Source organism: Myotis nattereri (assembly GCF_964212035.1).
Source record: "Myotis nattereri genome assembly, chromosome: 6".
NCBI lineage: Eukaryota > Metazoa > Chordata > Mammalia > Chiroptera > Vespertilionidae > Myotis > Myotis nattereri.
The window spans coordinates 62,986,506-63,008,979 of record NC_138081.1 but is presented as its reverse complement, the minus strand read 5'-3'; the positions used below and the strand labels follow the sequence as shown (position 1 = coordinate 63,008,979).

The 22,474-nt window shown below is 39.6% G+C and overlaps 1 protein-coding gene across 1 annotated transcript in view; it reads right to left on the bottom strand.

The window, feature by feature from the left end:
* Positions 1-22,474, bottom strand: part of FIG4 (FIG4 phosphoinositide 5-phosphatase) — a 99,392-nt gene that overhangs the window by 40,999 nt on the left and 35,919 nt on the right. The window contains exons 11-19 of the mRNA XM_081093863.1: positions 21,943-22,076; positions 20,386-20,502; positions 17,907-17,952; positions 17,079-17,227; positions 15,936-16,102; positions 11,129-11,267; positions 5,018-5,076; positions 3,177-3,324; positions 164-247 (exon numbers count right to left, since the gene is read on the bottom strand). Of these exons, the coding sequence (XP_080949989.1) occupies positions 164-247; positions 3,177-3,324; positions 5,018-5,076; positions 11,129-11,267; positions 15,936-16,102; positions 17,079-17,227; positions 17,907-17,952; positions 20,386-20,502; positions 21,943-22,076 (1,043 nt within the window). The remainder of the gene's footprint in view (positions 1-163; positions 248-3,176; positions 3,325-5,017; positions 5,077-11,128; positions 11,268-15,935; positions 16,103-17,078; positions 17,228-17,906; positions 17,953-20,385; positions 20,503-21,942; positions 22,077-22,474) is intronic.

Here is a 22,474-nt window from a genome sequence, read left to right as displayed (position 1 = left end):
CACTTTAGTGATCCCAGTGCTATAAATAAACTACCTGTATAGATGCAATAAATGGACTGTGTCCCAAACTATGTGAAGTTATTAGTTTTTGTGGAAATTATATTGCAAGTGCTATATTATTTTACATGAATCTTTAAAATTTCATTCTATATGCAAATCTTACCCCAATACTGATTTTCCAGTTTCATCTGGTTTACGCACAGTAAATGGACTTGGATCAATGCCAACAGTCTTAGGCATAAAGTCCCTGAAGAAAGGGGAAGAAAATTCCAAACAAATCACTATACATCCAGATAAGGATGACTTCCATTCAGATCACATTTTTATACTATTCCTTCTTAGCCTTTGCAGCCGCATACAGGGGTGGGGCAAAAGTAGGTTTACAGTTGTGAGTACACAAAACAGTTTATTCTTGTGCCATTATTTATTAATTATGGTATTTATTTGTATTATAACTATAAACCTACTTTTGTCCACCCCTATATATTCGGAGCCAAATGTTCAAGGGAGCCTAGGTGATCTGGGTCATAAAACCCCATGAACTAATGGCACTTGGTGACTTCAATGGTATCGATCTTCAGCGTGAATTTTCTTTATGATTCTGAGGCCCAATGGTTATGGCTTTAAGATTTTGTTTACTGGAACAGAGTTGATATCTGAATTACTGCTAAGATGTATACCTTCCGGTTATGGATCATGATTAATTTTCAGGTAAAATTAAACTCATAAAAACCAATGATGAAACACTAAGCCACTCAGTTTATGGACAATGTTTTTATTACACTATCCCACCTAAAGAGACTGACATAATAATAAAAAACACAGTGGTGTGAATTAAGTATCAACTTCTACACCATTAGGCTACGGTTAATTCATTAAAACACCGTTGGAACTCTTCAAATAGAAACGTTTAATTTACCACCAACTAAGAAGCTGAAGCTGGTTCCTCACCATGGATGTCAGGCCTACCAATCACTGCTGAGGCCAGAACCCCCTCCTCACTACATGCCAAAAAGGCAACAGTTATTGGCAAGGACGCTGCGCCAAGTATGACCCAGCATTACATTTTTTGAAAGAAAGTCATCTTGAATCTGACTCAAAATGTCTCTTAAACAGTTTGATAATATTTTTAAAAATTTAAGTGGTTTAATATTTCTTTCTTTTGAACATATACAGTTGATCCTCATTTGTCGACTCCATATCTGAGAATTTGCTTACTAACTAAAACTTATTTGTAACCCCCAAATCAACACTCAGAGCTTTCATGATCACTCCCAGACATATGCATGCACAGAACAGTGGAACATTAGAGTAACCCAACACTCATGCTCCCAGCTGAGGCCGAGCAAGGTGACACCCTGCCTTCTTATTTTAGCTCTCATGCTGTAAACACGCATCCTTTCCATAGTCTACTTGGTGCCATGTTCTTCATATTTTTGTGCTCTTTGTGTGTGTGTGTGTGTGTGTGTGTGTGTGTGATCTCACTGCTAAAATGGACCCCACACTTAGTGCGGAAGCTGTCTTGTGTCCCTAAGCATAAGCAAGTTGTTATAGAGAAAAGAGTGTGTTGGAGTAGCATCACTCAGGCATGAGTTGTAGTGCTGTTGGCTGCATGTTCAATGTTAATGAATTGACTATTAAGTAAGGTATCTTTAAACAGATACACACAAAACACGGTTATGTATTGAACGGCTGACAAAGTGGTGACCAAAGGCTTACAGAAACCTAACCCTATTATTTCTAGGAGCAAAGGTTCATTGTTCTTTAATTTAGTATCTGCAGGAACTTCACAGAACATAATTCCTGCAAATAAAAAAATCAACTGTATATCTGTATGTACACATGCATACAACATCCTTCATACTTCCTTGAACTTGAAAACTTCTAGAAATGACAATGACCTTACAGTTAAAACTGCTAAACTTTAACATGTTTAATTGAAAATCAAGCAAGTAAGAATTCCAAATTTCCCATCTAAAACTGAAGCAAAATGTAGAGTAATTTCTAGAAAAAAAACACACACATAAATTATGTTTCTACAGCCCTAACTGGTCTGGCTCAGTGGATAGAGCGTCAGCCTGCGGACTGAAGGGTGCCAGGTTCGATTCTGGTCAAGGGCATGTACCTTGGTTGCGGGCACATCCCCAGTACGGGGTGTGCAGGAGGCAGCTGAATCGATGTTTCTCTCTCATCGATGTTTCTAACTCTCTATCCCTCTCCCTTCCTCTCTCTAAAATATCAATAAAATATATTTTTAAAAAAATATTATGTTTCTATATGTACCATGTGAGGCTTAGGTACATATATGTCACATTTGAAGAGACTTTAAATACAAAAATATAAACTTTAGTATTAAACATAATAATCAAGAAGTAATTTGCTTTGCCTGATTTTCTTATTGTAGTCTCATCATTTTTTCTCAAAGTCTCCCCGCACCGCCCCCAGCCTAAAAGAGACACAGAAAACTGAAGTATGTTCAAAGGTGACAGACCAGGATGGAAAGTCTGAAAACATGTCACATGAGTTATGAAAAAGAATGAGGACTATTTACCTGAAAAAAAATTGGTTCCTCAAGTATTGTAGAACTGTCATATAGAAGAGGAACTAGACTTGTCCTGTGCCTAATAAAAACTGTAATATAATGATAGCCACCATTTATCAGTCACCCACCTGTGTCAGGTACCATGTTAGGCACCTGGTATATGTGTGAATATACATGTGTGGTGTCACACGCATCCCTATTGATATGAAATGAAGGAACTGAGACTTAGATAAGTTGAATCATTTTCTTAAAGTAACACAGGTAGGCAGCGGCTGGTCTAAGATTCATATCCTGCCCTTTCTAGTACCAGCGACTATGGTTTTCCACTAATTTTGTTTGCTCTCAATTTCGAGGTTCACATTTAAAAATTGAGTTTATTTCAAATGACAAACTAGGACCAATGGGAGAAAGATTTCAACTTATCAAAGGGAAGAAGTTAAACCCAGTTTTCTAATAATAGAAAGGATTGCCTCCTGAAGTAGTTGGCTCCCAATCATGGGAGGTATTCAGAGGCTGAACAGCCACCTGCTAGCAGGCTTCCAAAATAGATTTCTGGTAAAGTAAGACAGATCTATATAAACAAGGAAAAGTATACTTCCCAAATCCTTACAGTGTCAGAGTACTCACAACATACCGTGCGGAACTTGTCATAGCCAAGCAAAAGGTATCATCAAAGCTACTCAGTTCATATGGGCGGAAGAACTCATTGTGGATGTCAATCTCTTCTTCGTATCTGTGAAATTTCTTCACTATCAACTTCTTAAAGTTCGCAGCACAGATAACTAAGAGAGATACTGCCTGTTACTCTTGAAGCCCTTAGATTACACGCGGCAAACATTTCTGTAACATCAACAGTGTTCACAGAAAGTGCACTGACCGGAGTTCAGCTCCTGCCTATGGCACGCACACACTGGGAAGAGAAGCGATATGGGCACAGAATATACAATGCAAAGCTGAGCGGGACAAGGAGGCAGGAGGGCCTTTGGGAGTCAGGGTGGAGGAGGCAGTTATTTTAGAAGCTAAGTTACTCAGCTTTTTAAATTATTTTTTGTTCTTAAATACCCTCTCCCTTCTACGTAAAAATCATGTAGTTATTTCATTTAATTTTCCTTTACGTTTCAAATCCTGTTTATGACCAATGTTAGTTAGACTGTTAAAGTCCTTTCCATTGTTCTAGAACAGGGGTGGGCAAACTTTTTGACTGGAGGGCCACAATGGGTTCTTAAACTGGACCGGAGGGCCGGAACAAAAGCATGTATGGAGTGTTTGTGTGAACTCATATAAATTCAAAGTAAACATCATTACATAAAAGGGTACGGTCTTTTCTTTTTTTTAGTTTTTTTCATTTCAAACGGGCCAGATCCGGCCCGCAGGCCGTAGTTTGCCCACGGCTATTCTAGAACAACCAAGCCTTCATAGCAATGAGTTATGATTTTATTCGGAATTTCAGGGTTACAAATAATTTAAAAATCAATGAACAATGTATTAAGAACAAAAAATCATTTTCAATCTTTCTATTTCATGGACTTCACCACCCAAAATTGGAATGGTTGACCATGACTAGACGGAGTCCTCAACTCGAGTGTTCCAGGTTGGCAGTAGATCTTACAAGTAAGAAAACAGGCTAACCCAAAGTCCGGGAAATCAGTCAGAGCCAGGATTAAACTCTCCTTAAAACTGGGCAATTAGCCGAAACCGGTTTGGCTCAGTGGATAGAGCGTCGGCCTGCGGACTGAAGGGTCCCAGGTTCGATTCCGGTCAAGGGCATGTACCTGGGTTGCGGGCACATCCCCGGTGGGGGATGTGCGGGAGGCGGCTGGTCGATGTGTTCTCTCTCATCGATGTTTCTGACTCTCTATCTCTCTCCTTTCCTCTCTGTAAAAAATCAATAAAATATATTTAAAAAAAAAAAAAACTGGGCAATTATTTAAATTTGGAAACATTATCCTAATGTACTGTACATTTGAGGGTATTCTTTTAACACAAAAATATTCCTGCCTTTCTGACAAATTAACAAAATGTAAACTTTAGTGACTAAAATGTACTTTTATACACACACTTGTACCTTTTTTCACTGCTTAGATATAGGAAAAGTTTTTATTTCTCCTTGTGAATGGTTTTCACTTCCTCCCCATTCTCCCCAAATATCTAGAAATATAGTCAGTACTAATTTAAAATGACAAACTAGTATATCTTGTAAATATTTGAGGGACATATGTAATAATTGAAAGACACAATACAAGACTTTGACCAACTTAGTAGACACAAGAAGTACAGCACAATCCCTGTCCTTTAAAAACTGAGATCTCAGGATATCTTAGCTTATCTATTCTAACAGCAGCATATGATACTGAATAGGCATTCATTGCTTTCTAATAAGAAATTATATGCAAAGAATTTAATGCTTTGAGCTCATTTAGCAATAATTCCAAAATACGTTAGTATAAAAACTAAAAGAGAAAACAGTGTACCTACCTTCATCATAAGGCAGTGGCAAATATTTTATTACCTCTGGTGTCCACCAGTGAGTATAACTATAAAATAAAAAATAAGATAAGATGGACCCAGATGTAAATGTTGGTTTTCTACAATTCACTGGATAAAAGGAACTGAACAGCCTATAGTGAGATGCTGCCTCATATGTCAAAATCAATTTCTTTTTCTTTTTAAAAATGTTTGTGAAGCTTTTGGCACAGTGAGTCTTCAACATGTCAATTCTTGTCCCAACCCCTTTCTTGTTTCAAATGTGTCACAGATCTATAAAAATCCATAAACATATCGGAGGGTCAAGATGCTCTGATGTACTTACTTTTAGATGAAACAGATTTGGGTTACTCCACCAGGCTCTGTGAGCTGCTGTGTACCCTCCCTGGGCCTGTGCTGCATTACTCTGCCACCAGGTGAGGAGCAGGCCCTGTCCCAAGTCCCACAACCAGGATTCTCTTGCAGGTAGTTCTCTGAGAGTTAGATTACTTTTCTGTTCTGCTCTATGTGTGTGGGTCTGTGCACAGTTAATTAAAGGAGTTAAGCAAAGTCATTAAGTGAATGGGTAGCCCTAGTCAACAAGTTCCTCAGAAACTAGAATAAGCTGTGCTAACCTCCAGTTCTAAGTATTCACTACGTGACCACAGAGGCCAGTCAGAGGGAGGTAGGGAATTTCAATCATACAGATTTTTGCTAGAACACTCATCCAACATGAGCAGAGAATCTGAAAGAATCCTGAACTGCCTTCTCTCTGACTTATGAATTTAATTCTAAATCAAATTCTTATGAAATGAGTATTTAAGGGGTAAATGCTATATCCAAGTTCATAAGGGCTAGGCAGGGGAATGATATGAAATGGCTTATCAAAATTTTCAAAAGGCTCAGAAAAAAGAGCCTATAGCCTAAACTGCTAAAAAAAATGTAATTTTAAAATAAATGAAAGGCTTTCTAAAAATAAAATGCTGACATCAAAATTTTGAATAACTCCAATTATGAAGAATGGGGAAGTATTTAAATGAAATAGGCAGCACAGAGAACTCCCCTAGAGATGGCAAGTGGAATACATAACCACGGATGACGAAGAAAGAAGCCTGAAGCCTAATGAACTGTGAGGGAGGAAAATGTTGCAATCACAGGAAAGGCTCCTAAAGTTTTGCTTGAGATTAAAGTTGTGCTTTAGAGCAGTATCTCTCAAAATGCAATGCACACACAAGTCATTGGGAGAGACTGTCAAAAGGCAGGCTCTGATTCAGCAGGTGGGGCCTAAGACTCTGCATTTCTGACAGCTCCCAGGTGATGTCAAAAGGGCTGGTCCTCAGACTGCTTTTTGAATAGCACGGCGCTGGAGCATGAAAAGAACAGAAAAGGGATAAGTCGGCTGCTTGCAGGCTTACTAGTCTTTCAACATTTATTAAACACCTGCTTTGTGTCAAGCACCACTCGGTGTGTTAGAAAGGCCATGTTAAAAATAATGACAGAGAAAGTAGAGCTGCTCAGCTCCAGTACTGTTTCTATCTTTACCAGCCATGATGAGTTTCATGCTGGAAAGAGAAAAACACAAGATGAGCAGGAACCATACGCAGCCCAAGGGACAGAAGGAAGCGATAGGGCATCTCTAACAGCATTCAAGTCTTGGTACAGTTGAGATCAATACTCTTCTAAGGAATAGCAAAGAATGGGATTTAACTGGAAACGGGCAAATGTAGTCTTGATGCTCAGAGGCAAGAGGGTGATACATTCCAAAAGATAAAAAAATCAAGTATTACCCTAACCGGTTTGGCTCAGTGGATAGAGCATCGGCCTGCACACTGAAAGGTCCCAGGTTCGATTCTGGTCAAGTGCATGTACCTTGGTTGTGGGCATATCCCCAGTAGGAGGTGTGCAGGAAGCAGCTGATCGATGCCTCTCTCTCATCGATGTTTCTAACTCTCTATCCCTCTCTCTTCCTCTCTGTAAAAAATCAATAAAATATATATTAAAAAAAAATCAAGTATTCACTAGAGATATTTTGTGAGTAACCTAAAATGATGACCAGTGACTTCTACGAATCCACATAAATTTACTCAAACAAGTCACACCAGGCTAATCTCATTTCTTTTCTGGTAGGAGAATCAGACTATCAGATCAGGGGAATGAAAAAGACATGGGTTAATTGTTTAAGAGGGGTGTGTGTGTGTGTGTGTGTGTGTGTGTGTGTTTGTGTGTGTGTGTGTGTGTGTGTGTGGAGAGAGAGAGAGAGAGAGAGAAAGAGAGAGAGAGAGAGAGAGAGAGAGAGAGAGAGAGAGAGAGAGAGAGAGATCTAAGTTCTATTTTCCAACCTCGGCAGATGAGGAAAGCACAGAAAGTACCAGCTAGTATATGAGGAATTTACTAAAGAATTTTGCTCACAATTGTCTTACTTACAAAAAAAAAGAAACATTATATAAAAATGTGTTTTAACTCAAAATGCACCATGTGGAGAAAAATAATTAAGAGAATTGTATTAGCGATTTGAGGCCAGGCCACACATTTTTAAAAAATATTGCTAAATTGTGTTTCCCTAAGCAACACAATGCAATGTAACAATACTTTTTAAAAGTCCAACTCCTCTGAGTGGGTCTCAGAAGCAAAGAAGCCCAGGAGAACTGCCTTCCCTGGGGGAAGATGAGCGGCGTTGGGTGGAGGATGAGAACATCTGAGAGGACTGAACCTGGGGCGGGGAATCTTCAGTACCTCCACCATCGGGCACTGCACCGGGACAGAAATCTGCTTTGGGACCAGGGGTCAGAGGACAGAGACGCAAGTTGGTGCTCCTTCTTCCTTTGCATACCAACAAGTAAGCGTCTTTTCTCTTTTTCATTCCTTAGTACTAAGAGTGCTCAATGCCACCAGCACACATGGGAAGGTTAGGGAGATTGAAAAGACCAGCATTTGATTCCCCTAGCTAGCTTGAGAGTCCTCTGAAATAACGTATATGGACTTTAGCAAAGCAATTGGTATCTGTGAACAAGATAGAGACATGTGGGCAGAATGACAGCATGGTGAAATGATGACAATATAGTAAGTTACAGCTGTTTAAATGATTGCAACCAACTATTATGAAACAATTTTAAAGTGGAAGAAGGTGTCTGGTGCTATCTCACAGGGGCCTGCCAGCTACCCTATTCTATACGACACTTTCCATCCAGGACTTGCATTAGGATTAAGATGGCCCAGCTAATTAAATCTCAAGAAGCGCCCTAACTGGTTTGGCTCAGTGGATAGAGCGTCGGCCTGTGGACTGAAGGGTCCCAGGTTCGATTCTGGTCAAGGGCATGTACCTTGGTTGCGGGCACATCCCCCATGGGAGGTGTGCAGGAGGCAGCTGATCGGTGTTTCTCTCTCATCAATGTTTCCAACTCTCTATCCCTCTCCCTTCCTCTCTGTAAAAAAAGCAATAAAATATGTTTAATAAAAAAAAAATCTCAAGAAGCTACAAATCTAGAGGTGAACAACTAATAAAAAGGATACACATTTCAATACTTTTGTTTGGAAGCAAGCAGAGCGTACATGAGCATGACACAAATGGTACAGAGAGAAGGTATGGCAGCAGGACATGTTAAAAAAGACTTGGGAGTTCTGGACAGGGAGCTCAGAGAGTTAGCAATGTGACCGCAAGACACTGAAAGCAGCTAACGGAAATCTAACACTTAGTGATAGAAACAGGATACCCAGGACAAAGGGAGAAATGGTCCCAGTGCCCACAATAGTTGGCACAAATCAGACCAAACTCTACTGTCAGACACAGACCTGGGGACCACAGTTTACAAAGACCCTGGTATTGACTAGAATACATACAGGAAAGGGCATTCTGAATGCTAAAGAAGTTATAAGTTAGAGAAGGTGAGATTTTGAAAATGTGTGAACTTGTCTTCAAACAACATTTCCAGGGGTTAAATAACAGGTCTAAAGTCACACACTTACAGAAATTCCAACTCAGCTCTACAAAATGCTGAAGTTCACGCTCTTGTCTTGTTAATGCCTTTGGTAAATTGTTCATTTCATCTGAGAATTATAATACTCATTTAACTGTCACTAAAATAACCAGTATAGGTGAGTAACACTAGCAAGTCCAAAATAAAACACTGAAATTTATCTTACAGTATTTATAAGTACTGCTTATGGGTAACATCAATTGTTGATACCATTTTGGTTACTAACATTCTGGAGGAAGAAAAGCAAAAACAGGAAATCAAATCAACTGAGAGCCATATTATCTACTTTGATAAAATTTTGTTTTCAGTAGCAGGCTTATAGCTGATGCTTACTGAATCCTCTAACTAGCTGAATAATCTCAGTCAAGGCACATTCTCTCTGTACCTCAGTTTCCTTTGTTTTAAATAAAATGGATGTAACACCAGCTTCTTTTTATCCCCACAAATAAGCTCCAATACTGCCTGCCTTAGGAATGTAACTCAAGATAATATCCTGGTTAATTTTTGCAGTAGAAAAATCGAGTTTTGGTTGTTCCCAAGTTGTGTAGTAATATCTTCAATACTTTAAAGGCAGTGATTTTCAACTGATGAGCCATAAGAATTTTTCTTTTTTTCTTTTTTTCCGAGCCACAAGAATTTTTAAAACATGCAATACCTGACTTTTTAAGTCAGGGTAACTGATTTATTTTCCCTTAGATTGTCAAGTTTTAAAAAAATGACAACAGCCAATACAACAATAACTGTCTGGTGTGAATGAATAAAAATTATCTGTCAGATTGGCTAAAGATGTAACATACTTTTTGGTGTGCCACAGATTTTTAGTAATTAGTTTAGGTGTGCCATGAGATGGAAAAAGTTGAAAACCGCTGCTTTAAGGTAAATTTCAGAAAATGAACCACATTTGCTAAGAGTCAATTGCATCACCAAAGCTAAATACAGGTATTTACACTCATCTCTCATGAAATAAACATAATTAGTTCTAAATTTTCTATCAGCAAAAATTCATATAGACAAGCATTTATTAATATTAAAGTGAATGTAAGAACCAGCTTGCTTCATTAATAGGGAAAGTAAGCTTAAATATTAAATTGGTTATTTCAATAACAAATTTGAGAAACATATAAATTCTGACACTTCCTTAATATTTTAAAGATTCCTGAAGTAACAGAATTTGATAATAGCTGTAACACCAGCACATAATTAGCACAGACTATCAATGACCCCTCTCGTGTTTAGGAGGCATCGGCACACAAAATAAAGGCTATGTCAAACTGATGCTAGGAGAGAAGAGCATTATTTTAGAGAAATTGACATGTGAGCAGAATGGACCAGGCTCCAACCTCATAGATGTGAAAACGTTGCTCCTGTGGCCAAATGGATTATATTAGTACATGGCAACTCATGAACAAGTCTTCTCACTAAATCCTCACAATGACTCTGTGAGGTATGTCCCAACGTATTTTGCAGACCACGAGAAAGGTTAAGTAACCAGTCCAAGATCACACAAATACAGAGACTCCAACTCAAGTCTACCTGACCTTGAGGACCACGCTACAGGGTGTGCTGTTAAAATGTTTCAGGTAAACTGTTCATTTGTTTTGAGAATATTAATTCCAATTTTACTGTCATCAAAATAACCTGTACTGGTGAATGACTCCAGAAAGCCCAAATTCAGTGGTAGGGGTGACGGGCGTGGCATCTGCCACGACAGTCACTCTCTCGTCTCCTGTGCTTCCTAGAGGAAGGAACACCAAAGTGATGGTACCGAGACCCCACACTTGAAAAACCAAAGACTGACTCCCTAGATGTCAGACTTGTGTAGAGTCCCGAGTTTGTAGGAAGCACTCAACGATGATGTTGATGGTTGGCTGTAGTGGAGCTATAACTTACATTCACGGATGAAGTTCTGGAACTTTTTATCTTATGGAAAATGCAAGACACCAACTGTTAACGACAATTTCCCAAAGCTACTATAAGGGCCTCAAAGGTGCCAAATTTCTCAGGGCAAACATGTAGGACTGCTCACTACTTAGCCTATGTGATTACTTCTCACACACACACACACACACACACACACACACACACGTGTCTCATTTTCAAAATAATGTCAAATCTCTGAGTTTACATAGTAGAGCAGGAAGAAAAGTACCTTCTTCTTGTTGGTAAAAGTCTCATGGTGTTTTTATGATGCAGATAGAAATCTGTTGGGAGTTCCCAGAGATGAGGTTTTCCTTCAGTGGGATGGAAAACTCCCAGGAACAGATTAATGGAATCCTGTCTATCAGCATCTAAAAAGCAAAAATATGTATTTCATAAATTCCATTGCCGACATATACAACTCAGAGAATGTTTTCTCAGGAGGATATGGGAACAACTGTGATTTCACAGAATATACCTTTGAAAATAATACTATTTATACTTCAAAAGTCACACACACAAACAAAAGGTAAACCGTCACCAAGTTTTTGAGGAGAATTCAAAATTTGCTTCAAAATGTATCCTTTTACTCCATACCTCTCATAATATAGAGGATGGTGCATAAACACTGCTTTTTGAATTTTGAGAGAGTCTTAAAAATCTTTAAACACTGCCATAATACCATAGTGATTTTATTTTTAGAATAAAACATATTCTCACCATTTATTAGTTTTTTGAAACAAATACATCTGCACTTTATTGCAAAGACAAGCAGAGATAGCAGAGACTAATAAAATAACCCAATTACTACCCATATTCTGTTGCACAACCTTGAATGAGTTGGTTTTGCATAGTTTCCACTTTTAATTCTCGGAAAGGCATTGTTCATTTCTTTAGCAGAGAATATGTTTATATTTTCTGTTTCTCCCCCACCTCCAGCTGTCGACCTGGGCCATCCCTTTTGTGTTTGATAATGAAGGCAGAGTGGGCACACCGATAATAGCCGCGTTCTAACTATTCAACCACTCCATAATTACTGCAGAAAAAAAAAAAAATATATATATATATAGTATTTCCTCTTCCTTTTCTAATTAAGTCTTGGTAAAAATGATGCTAAGCACTGAGGTGATCTCATGAACCACCCTTCCCCTTCTGCACTCTTTTCTCCTAGCATCTTTCATTCTTTCCCCTCATTTCCTTCTGTCCATTCTTGTCTCAGAGCCCTGTGTATTCAAGTTTGGGGCAGGCATCCACAATGCAAATAATGACCTCTTTCTAAAAATGAGCACGGAACTCAAAAGATAGCACTGCAGTAATGACTGCTTTTGAAATAACATTATTTCATAAAATCAACTTTCTTCCAACAGCAGTGTTGAACACAGCTATATCTGAAATTAGCAACATTGTTCTCATTGGGCTATTTGGTCGTTTCAGTAAAAGCAATAAATGAAATACGGTACATCAAGCATGTATTCGAGTTATTAGTATTTTCACAGGAAGCATCCCATTAAAACACCACTTACCTGTCAGGCTAACACTAGTACGTAAAAGGCATGTTTTTATACACTGAATACATTTGGGGGATTTTTGTCATTTGTTGGGAGAAAACATCAAATATTAAATGATGCAGGCATTCTCGCATCCTCTTTACACAATACAAAAGTAAACATACTGCTCTCACAGTCCTTATGTTCTTTATGCTTCTCGAATAGCTTTAATGGCTCTTATCAACTCATCTATGCGGTATCTCAAAATATCTTAATTCTATCTAGAGAAGCTTTCCGTTTTTCAGTCATGTTTTCAAGGCGTTTCTTTCATCCTTTAAAACTAATAGTAGCTTCCTTTAATTTTAAGCAAATATGATAAAATGCAGGATGTGAGAAAAATAACTAAATAAAGGATATTCTTTCAAAGGTTCATAATGAAGACTTCTTGAATGCACTGCTGGTTGGTTTGTTTTGTTTTTTACTATGGAGTTTATGGTTCCTTTTTAAGCCTCAGCAATCACACCAGCCCTCATGAACCTGAGGATCTTTTCCTGGCTACTTTCAAATGCAAACAAGACATTCACCCTCAGGAAGACAGTAGTACATTGGATGTGGACAAGAGTTTAAAACAGATAGATTCTCAGTAGGACAAAATGATTATCTATTTGTGTACTCAATCATGCTTTAAAGGAAAAAAAAAAATATGTGCCATTTAAACTCCATTCAAACAGCTAAACATTAATCAGTTTTATTATGCACTGTATCTAAATCAGTGGTTTAGATGCCGCGACCCTTTAATACAGTTCCTCATGTTGTGGTGACCCTCAACCATAAAATTATTTTCGTTGCTACCTCATAACTGTAATTTTGCTACTGTTATGAATCGTAATGTAAATATCTGATATGCAGGATGCATTTTCATTGTTACAAATTGAACATAATTAAGCCATAGTGATTAATCACAAAAACAATATGTAATTATATATGTGTTTTCCGATGGTCTTAGGTGACCCCTGTGAAAGGGTCATTCGACCCCCAAAGGGGTCTCAACCCACAGGTTGAGAACCACTGATCTAAATAGATCAGGCTTGCCATGATTGGTGTGGCAGTGGTTAGAGCATTGGCCTGCATACCAAAGGGTCTCCAGTTCAAGGGCACCTATGTGGGTTGTGGGTTCACACCCCGCTCCTGGTCAGGGCGAATGCGGGAGGCAACCAGTCAATGTGTCTCAATTCCAGGTCGGAGCATATGCCCGGGTTGCAGGCTCCATCCCCCGTAGGGGCATGCAGGAGGCAGACAATAATGTTTCTCTTTCATTGATATTTCTCTCTCTCCCTCCCTCTCCCTTCCTCTCTCTCTCTAAAATCAATAAAAGCATATTTTTAGAAATGGTTGGTTGTTTTTAAAAAGTGCATGTGTTTTAAGCTACTAAGCTTTTAGTAATTTTTTATACAGCATAGAAAACTAATACACTTGAACAGTTGTACAGAAACTGGCTTTGCATTTTCTCTGGTCATGAAAAAAATATTGAAAGATGACTCTTTTGTGGCTGCTTCCATGCCCACTTCAAAATTTCCCATCACCAGAGACTCTCTTACAGTTCCCGTGGTGTGGGCACACGCATCTTTTCATATCAGTCAGTTTCTTGCAATTCCTTCTTTATGAATTCAGTGGTCACCCACTGGTTCTTGCTGCTAGGTCCCTCTGACCAGGACTTAGGCCAACCCCATGCCAGCAGCCTCCCCCGTGGCCACCAGTAAACATTCAAGGACCCTTTGGTCCAACCAACTTTATGAGGGTAGGCATTTCCAGCAGGGCAGCCCTCTCCTCAGCCTGTCCCTCTGCTCCAGCTTTGCTGCACAGCAGCGCAAAGCCAGCAGCTCCCTGGGGTCCCTCCAACAGCAGGACGCTGCAGCCAGCTTGCCAGAGTCCTGCTGAAGCCTGGTCTCTCCAGGCTTGCGGTAAAGGAGTCGGGCAGTAACAGTCACTACATGGCAACCGTTCCCTTCAAAGAGTGTCTTCACCAATCTTTCTTCTCCACATTCTGTACACATTTTTATCCCTGATCTGGTTCATGAGCCTAAGACTCACAGAATCAGTCACTGCACATGCTTCTGTAAATTCTGTGCATGGGGATTTGCCTCACAATCACTTTAGTCTGTGAAATCTATTGCATTGGAAATTCCATCAGCATGGAGGCGGGAAAAGTGCCATTTTAACAACTTGTTACTTTTAGTATTTGCAAGTCATTAAATAAGAAAATAACTTAGTGTTAATGTTACCATTCATTTCTAGCTATTTTTTTTTTTAAATCCATGATATTTACATTCTTAGGCAATTGTCAAGACTATGAATCCCATGTAAAAGATAATGATTTACCCTGGTCGGCATGGCTCAGTTGGTTGGGTGTCAGTTTGATTCCCAGTCAGGGCACATGCCCAGGTTGTGGGCTCAATCCCCAATTGAGGGTGTGCAGGAGGCAGTAGATTAATATTTCACTATCATCTCTCTCTCTCTCTCTCTCTCTCTCTCTCTCTCTCTCTCTCTCTCTCCCTTCTCCCTCCCTTTCTCTCAAAATCTATTTTAAAATCTTTTAAAAATAATGATTCAATGCCCTCAAACATTTTTATCTACATACTAGAGGCCCAGTGCACGAATTTGTGGATGGGTGTGGTCTGACTGGACTGGCCCTGATTGGGGCAGATCTGAACTGGGCTTGTCAGGAGGAGAAGATGGCAGGTTGGCCAGCCGGCCCACCCCAATCGGGGCCCAATCGGGGCCAGGCCGGCTGGGGGCAGGGAGGGGCTGCAGACCGATTGGTGGGTGGGGGCCGGTCAGGGGCGGGGCCATTCAGGGGGAGGGGCCACGAGCCAATGGGGGGGCAATCGGGGGCAGGGCCAGGCAGTTGGAGGGGCCACCAGCAGTTGGCCGGCTGGCCCCACCCCTAATCAGGGTGGGGGGGCCGATCTGGGGTGGGACCAGGCAGAGGGAGGGGCTGCAGGAGGTTGGCCTGCCAGCTCCACCCCCTATTGGGATAAGGGGGCAATTGGGGGTGGGGCCAACCAGGGGGAGGGGCGGTGGGAGGTTGGCCAGCCAGCCCCACCCTGGAATGGACCAGTTCCCTGGCTGCAGTGGGTGTCATAGAGACTGGTTGTTCCGGTTGTTACAGCATTCCTGTTGCTGGCTTTTTATATATATATAGATAGTAAACAGAAATACAGAGACAGAAGCCAGGGAATCAATATATTTTGTAAATAACTTTTGCATTATGTAAAAGTTCCAATTATGGGTGGCAAAATGCAAACATGCCCTATTTAAAATACAAAGTTTATTCATGCATTTATTGAACGAATGATTATTGAGCATCTTCTAAGTGACAGATTCTATTTTACTTAAACTTTTTAAACATTTAATTTTGAATTTTACTTAACCAGATAGCTAAATAAAAGTATATATGTATGTATACACACACACACACACACACACACACACACACACGGAAAAAATGCCCACTGGGATAAGTCTTAGAAGTGCCTGATACTACAGAATTACCTGAAAAAGCATTGCTGTAATACCTAGACAGGGTCTGCATGATATCTTTTGAGTGTTGGGTCCATGGCGCTATTTTCCTGTAGGTTTTTACACGATGAACAAGTTGAGAGCCACCATACTGAAGGGACAGGGTATCCCCATGATCTTCATAGAGTTCCTCAAATAACCTAAGCAAAAGAAATACAAACACTAAAGAATTTTAGAAAAAGTACTATACATTATTCACTAAGTCACAGACTCAAAACAAGGCTTTTACTGTATAAATTCTCTGAACATTCCTTTCAAGTAGACCCTTCAACATTTTGAAGAGAAATACAAATGCAAAGTATTTTATATTTTATAGGAATTATCTAATGAGCAACAAAGTCACAGAAAACACTAAAAAGGAAGCAGGGACACCAAGAACAACCCACCAAAGCCAGACGGTTCTACCTTATTACAAGATGTCTAACTACCTGCAGCCTGCCAGACCAATTTACCTCCCACGGCAGAATTTTCTGTTCTCTCTGAATTGCCTTTTGAGAAGAACATGTTCTGGTCACAGACAGATAGGCCATATTCTTTCATGAAACTACATGTTTGAAACGTATGTTTCTTCAGGTGCCTCTTAAAGACTTTCAGTGCAGCGATGCCTGCGGATCTGGCTACTTGTAAGCTGATCACTTCCCTTGACAGCCTTTCTGACTGTTGCAGATGACCAATAACAGCTCTCACTGTATTTTCAAGAAACAATACTTTATGCAATGCCATGGATCCAATGCACAGTGAAGACAACAATCCTTAATGAGGAATCAATTATTTATATGTCTTCTATTTTAAGTTCACAATGTATGAAGGCACATTATTATTTTTCCTAATGTAGTCTGGATTTGTTTTTGTTTTTTTAAAAAAAACCATTAGTTAGGATTTATTTACTTTGGATTTGTCTAAAGGACACAGTGTTTATTGATAATTAACACACAAAACAACCCATACCAACAATACACAAGTATTTAATAGAAATAGTACAGAATTAACTTGAATAATTAGCAACATAATTTTTGAGAAGCTAAAAGGACAAACAAGTTCAAAAAAAGTCCTTATTATTAATCAGGTTTGCTTTCTGTCATTACCAGCATTCGAAAGGCAGAAACTAAGGCTTACCTGACTGCATCTGTATCAAACTGCAGGTTAGGCTTGTCAATCAGTCCCAGGGAATACAGCTGATAAGCCAAAGCACATTTTCCCACCATGAACTGTGCCGTGTTGGTGCGATCCAAACAGTCCACACAGTTGGTTCGAAGAACACCAGTCTAAAAGAGAAATACCTTAAGACTTTTAGTCATTATTCAGTCAGCAAAATGACTTCCATCCTACTTAGATCTCTTTTCTTTAAGAAGTAGAAGAAATCTGTAGGCAGGGTATTATTCCTGAATAATGAACACGTCTTAAATTATGAAAGCCTATAGTTGCTGCTCACTTATTGCTGCAACAGCATCATTACACCTTCCAGTCTATATTTGAATTTTCTTCCTTAGTTTAACAAAACACATAACAAACGTTTTCCACATGTACCAATTAGTAAAATATGTGCTTTTTTCCTGATATGTTTCCTTTACTGTACAAATCAAATATTCAGTGGTTGAGGCCATATTACCCTTAAAGCAGAATTAGTGTATATAGTGATCATACCTGGATCATTTTCCAAAGTCATTCTAACTTATTCTTTTCACATTTCGGCTATGTTTCTATTTCCAATAATAAAATTTATAATATATAGAAAAAATCTGTAGGCCATTATTATTTTAGCTGTACATATCCTCTGCAGCTTTGTAGGAGTTAAACACCAGCAGTAAGGCTTTTAAAAATTACTCCCAAGTAACTAATAATTCTGCATTAAATAAGAAGTATGTCTCTCAATGGTTGCTTTCAGAAAACATCATATACTACGATACAGATTCTATTCATTATTTATATAAAAGTTGTCTGTACCTGCAGGCGACCAGTGGGGATCACACATCCTCCCAGATCATTCCACCTGTTTAAAAATACATGCTTTTAAAAAAATTTAATACTATAACCTGTATTCATTTTTGTTCCTAGATCGTTATTGAGAATCAAACCAACAGAGCTAAATGAGCCAACATCATCAGCTGATTCTGCTTACTTTCATCTTTTGGGAAAGTTAATATGCAAATTACTGAGATGGAAGGCTCCCCTCTAAGCAAGGAGCATCTGGCTTGTCCCACGGCCCCACACTCCGGCGTTCTGTCACCCATCTTCAACCAAAACTTCTCTTGCTTTAACTGAAGCTGATTTCTTGCTTGCATCTATAGAGATGAGTAACAATTGCAGGGCATCTTTCTGATAAACTAAAAATAAGCTCTTCCAAGCCTGTCTTCTCCCCTCAATGTGCGGATTCTCTACCTCCTCCAGCTTTTCTTCATGGAGCTTCGTTACATTCCGTTGGTGGTTTTTGCAGACTTCCTTATTATTTTCCTTCCCGCTTCCATTCTTCTCCATGTGCTAGTGACTGCATGGGCATATGGTCTAAGTATGCTATCATGATATCAATATTTTATTTTAATTATTTAAAAGAAGACAATGAAGAAAAGAGTTAGCATAGCAGGCCTGACTGCTATCCTCAGAAAGGCCTGTGTTGGGGGCCAGATGTAAGCTGGCAAGGTCCTTGCATCTGAAGGGGCTAGCAAGGCTGGGGGGACCCTTACCCACACAGTTTTCCCAGACTTGTTTGGATGGCGGTTATCAGTAGAATGAGAACAGCCTTTCATGGCTTACCAAGAAGTCTGTAACTATTTACTGAGATATGCTGTACCGAGAACTTGTCCTTCTGCTGTGTCTCTCCCGGAGAGATTAAGAGGAACAAAGAATACATTCCTCTTGACAGACCTCCTATTCAGTGTCTTGTGTATAAATAGGATTGTGTGGCTAATAAACTTGCTTCAGTTCCTCGAGAGCTGCAGTCCTCCCGATCCTTCTTTCCTGTCTTTCTTTCTTTTCTCAATTCCCACCTCCCTGCCTCAGTCCGGCTCAACCTGTCAAGCTGGCCCTGACAGGCCTGCTTACAAGGTTGGCCATTGGCTGGTTTTAGAGAAGTTGAGTTCTCACCATCCCAAAACAGACATGAGTGACTCACTGGGTCTAAACTGTTTGTAGAAACAATATGGTTTTGCTGAGTATCCCCTTTCCTTCTGGGAGTCTGGAATGTTGGTACATGCAAAGTAGACTGCCTACGGAACCAGCCTCCAATACAAACAGACAGACAAAAAACCTGGCACTGCTTGGTCGGTGTGGCTCAGTGGTTAAGGGTCGATCTATGAACTAGGAGGTCATTGTTTGATACCTGGCCAGGGCACATGCCCAGGTTGCAGGCCCGATCCCCAGTGTGGGGTGTGCAAGAACAGCCGATCAATGATTCTCTCATGGTTGATGTTTCTATCTCTCTCTCCCCATCCCTTCCTCTCTGAAATAAAAATATATTACAAACAAACAAAGAAAAACCTGGCACTGAGTCTCAAATAATCTATCCTCATTGGCAACACATGCTGTCATAGTAAGCTGCCTGGGGAATTAAGCATGTTCTGTGTGACTCCCCTAGGAGAGGACTCCGGAAGCTTGCGTCTGATTGCCTCTGGATTTTGCCCAGATGTCTTTTCCCTTTGCTGATTTTGCATTGTATCCTTTCTCTGTAATAAGTCACAGTCATAAGTATAATGGGCTAAGTCCTTTGAGTTCTTAATGATGAGAGAGACTCATTAACTGGCCGCCTCCTGCACACCCCCCACTGGGGATCGAGCCCATGACCTGGGCATGTGCCCTGACCAGGAATCAAACCATGACCTCCTGGTTCATAGGTCGATCTCAACCCTGAACCATGCCGGCCAGGCAGTTGGTTGTTTTTTTTGCATTGTTTTGGCTTTTTTTTTTTTTTTTAACCGTTATAATTAACTTTGTTAACTGAAAATATCTAACATTGGTTCCTTAAAAGGTAAATTAAACATAGATCCTTGATCTGAGATGTTCACAAAGTATTTTAGTACATAATGGTAATGAAGAAATATTTGTGAGCAAATGACTAACTATAGTACAATGATAAGTATTATTTTCATAAAAATATTAGTACTTCATCTATAAGAAAAAAATTTTCCTGCTCCTATTTAATACTGAAAAATAGAATTCTCTGTAGAAAATTTTACTTTACAGAAATATTTTATATCATGTTTATTCCATGAAGCAAGATACAAAGACTCCATGGCTCCCATGTCAAGGCATAGAGCCCTTGAGGAAATCTGATGCCCACAGTGAGCATCCCTTAGGACACTTGTCTCATCTCCCCAAAGGAATAAGTTCACCCATCTTCCAAGTAGTATAAACTGTTCATATTTAGCACATTGTAACCCGTAGAGAAAAATTCTTTAATGTATTTTAAGGTTTTAAATGCCATACATACTTTTCATCTGGCCGCAAAATGCTACAGTAAGAATCGGGGCGGTTTACAAAGAAACCTGTTTTCTTCACCACATTCTCTGCGATCACATTCAGTCGATCAAGAACATTACACAGCTTGCTGCGGACAGGAGGACGAATGAAAAAAGTGAGAAGAACCCAAGTTTTAATACCTATTTATCCTCACATCTAAAGCAAATAAAGTCTATAGTAATGATATTCAGGGATTTCCTCTTAAAAATCTCTGGTGTGTACTCAATAGGGACACTGTAGCAATTTCTAGAATATAAAGTATATTCAGTAACTAATAAGATTTGGTACAAAGGGACATGAAGGGCCTGTACGTTAGTATAAACTATTGGCAAACCTTCCTCTTGGCATAGTACATCCCTGCAAGAGCTTCCCCAAAGCCTCGCACTCCTCAGATCAGTCACATCAATGCGTGTTCACAAAATGACTACAATGACTGTGAAGACAGCACAATGCATAGTGTGGGTGGCGGGTGAGGAAAAGGCTGGGAAATTAATTAACATGAGTGGCACCACCCTGTAATCAGGCTTATTATTATACTTAGGGAAAGTGTGTTGTGGGTGCATCCAACTACATTTAGAAAAAGGTATTATTTAGAAAAAGGTGTAATGAGTTAAGTGCAAAACAATAAAGCAATATTTTTTTTAAAGACCTCAAAACAAACCCACTGTGTATGATGCCTAGTAAATGAGTAAAAAGACAATGCAAAGTTAATGAAAGAAAGTTCCTTGGAGATGTTCTGAATCAGATCTCGACAAGGAACAGACGTGGGGAAGCACTCTTGGTAGAAGTGGAGGAAAGGGAGGAGGGGGAATAACAAGAACAAAGACTCAGGAATGAGACCCTGGCTGCCGCATTAGGGGCAGAGCATGAAGTTCAGTTTTTCAGGAACAGAAGAGCCCAGGGAATAAAAACATTATTACATTCTGGAACCAACCCGGTGATGGGTTTTAACATTACACCTAGGAGTGTGGATTTACTATAAATACTGGGGAGCTACTGCAGGTTCATCCATGAGTGAGATCATCTGAAAGGTGTCAGAGAAAGTGACTAAACAGGGCCAGAGAATAAAATAGAAAAAGGTGAAATGAGTGCCTTTATGGAAAGGGAGTGGAGTAGAGATCTGAAACAACTAGCTAGTTCAAAGAGAATTTATAACTGGTATAAAATGTGGGCCAGAAGCCCTAGCAGGTTTGGCTCAGTGGAAAGAGCGTAGGCCTGTGGACTGAGGGGTCCTGGGTTCGTATCTGGTTAGGGGTACATGTCCGGGTTGCAGGCTCGGTCCCCATGGGGGGAGGGGATGTAGGAGGCAGCCAATAGATGATTCTCTCTCATCATTGATGTTTCTATCTCTCCCTCTCCCTTCCTCTGTGAAATCAATAAAAATATATATATATTTTTTAAAAGTGGACCAAAAAAATAATCGGTCTATTAATTTAAGCTCTCAATAGCCTTTCAGCAGGTTCATAAAAGGAACTGAAAGAGTTACGTTTACTTTACCATAGAGACCCATTTTCTGCTCTCTGCTCACCTTTTGGTGTACTTGGCCATATCCCAGGGAATGTAAATAATGGTGTGCTCAGGAGGCAGAAACTGGTTGAGGTACGTCACAGCAGCTACGAGTTCTTCACTCAGAATTCTCTCATGTTTTCTTTTCTCTCGTTCCTTTGTCAAATATTAAACATTTTCAGTGTTCTAATTACTTTAAATCAGAGGAACGGAGTTTTAACATTTTTACTTTTCAGACAAGACAAGACAAAAAGCCTACATCTTAAATATAGTGACATGAAACCTACCTGAGAAAATTGAAAGGCTGCAGTACATTTACACAATGGAAGACTATGTGGCTGTGAAAAGGAAGGAGCTCTCACCCTTTGTGAGAGCATGGAGGGACCTGGAGATTATTATGAAAAGCAAAGTAAGCCAGTCAGAGAAAGGCAACTATCACATGCTCTCACTCATATGTGAGTACTTTTTAGTTGTCATGAAATTAATTAGATGACCACTGTGGAAACCAAAAAGAGTATCTATTTTGTACAGCTAAATAAATCAAATGGAGAAAG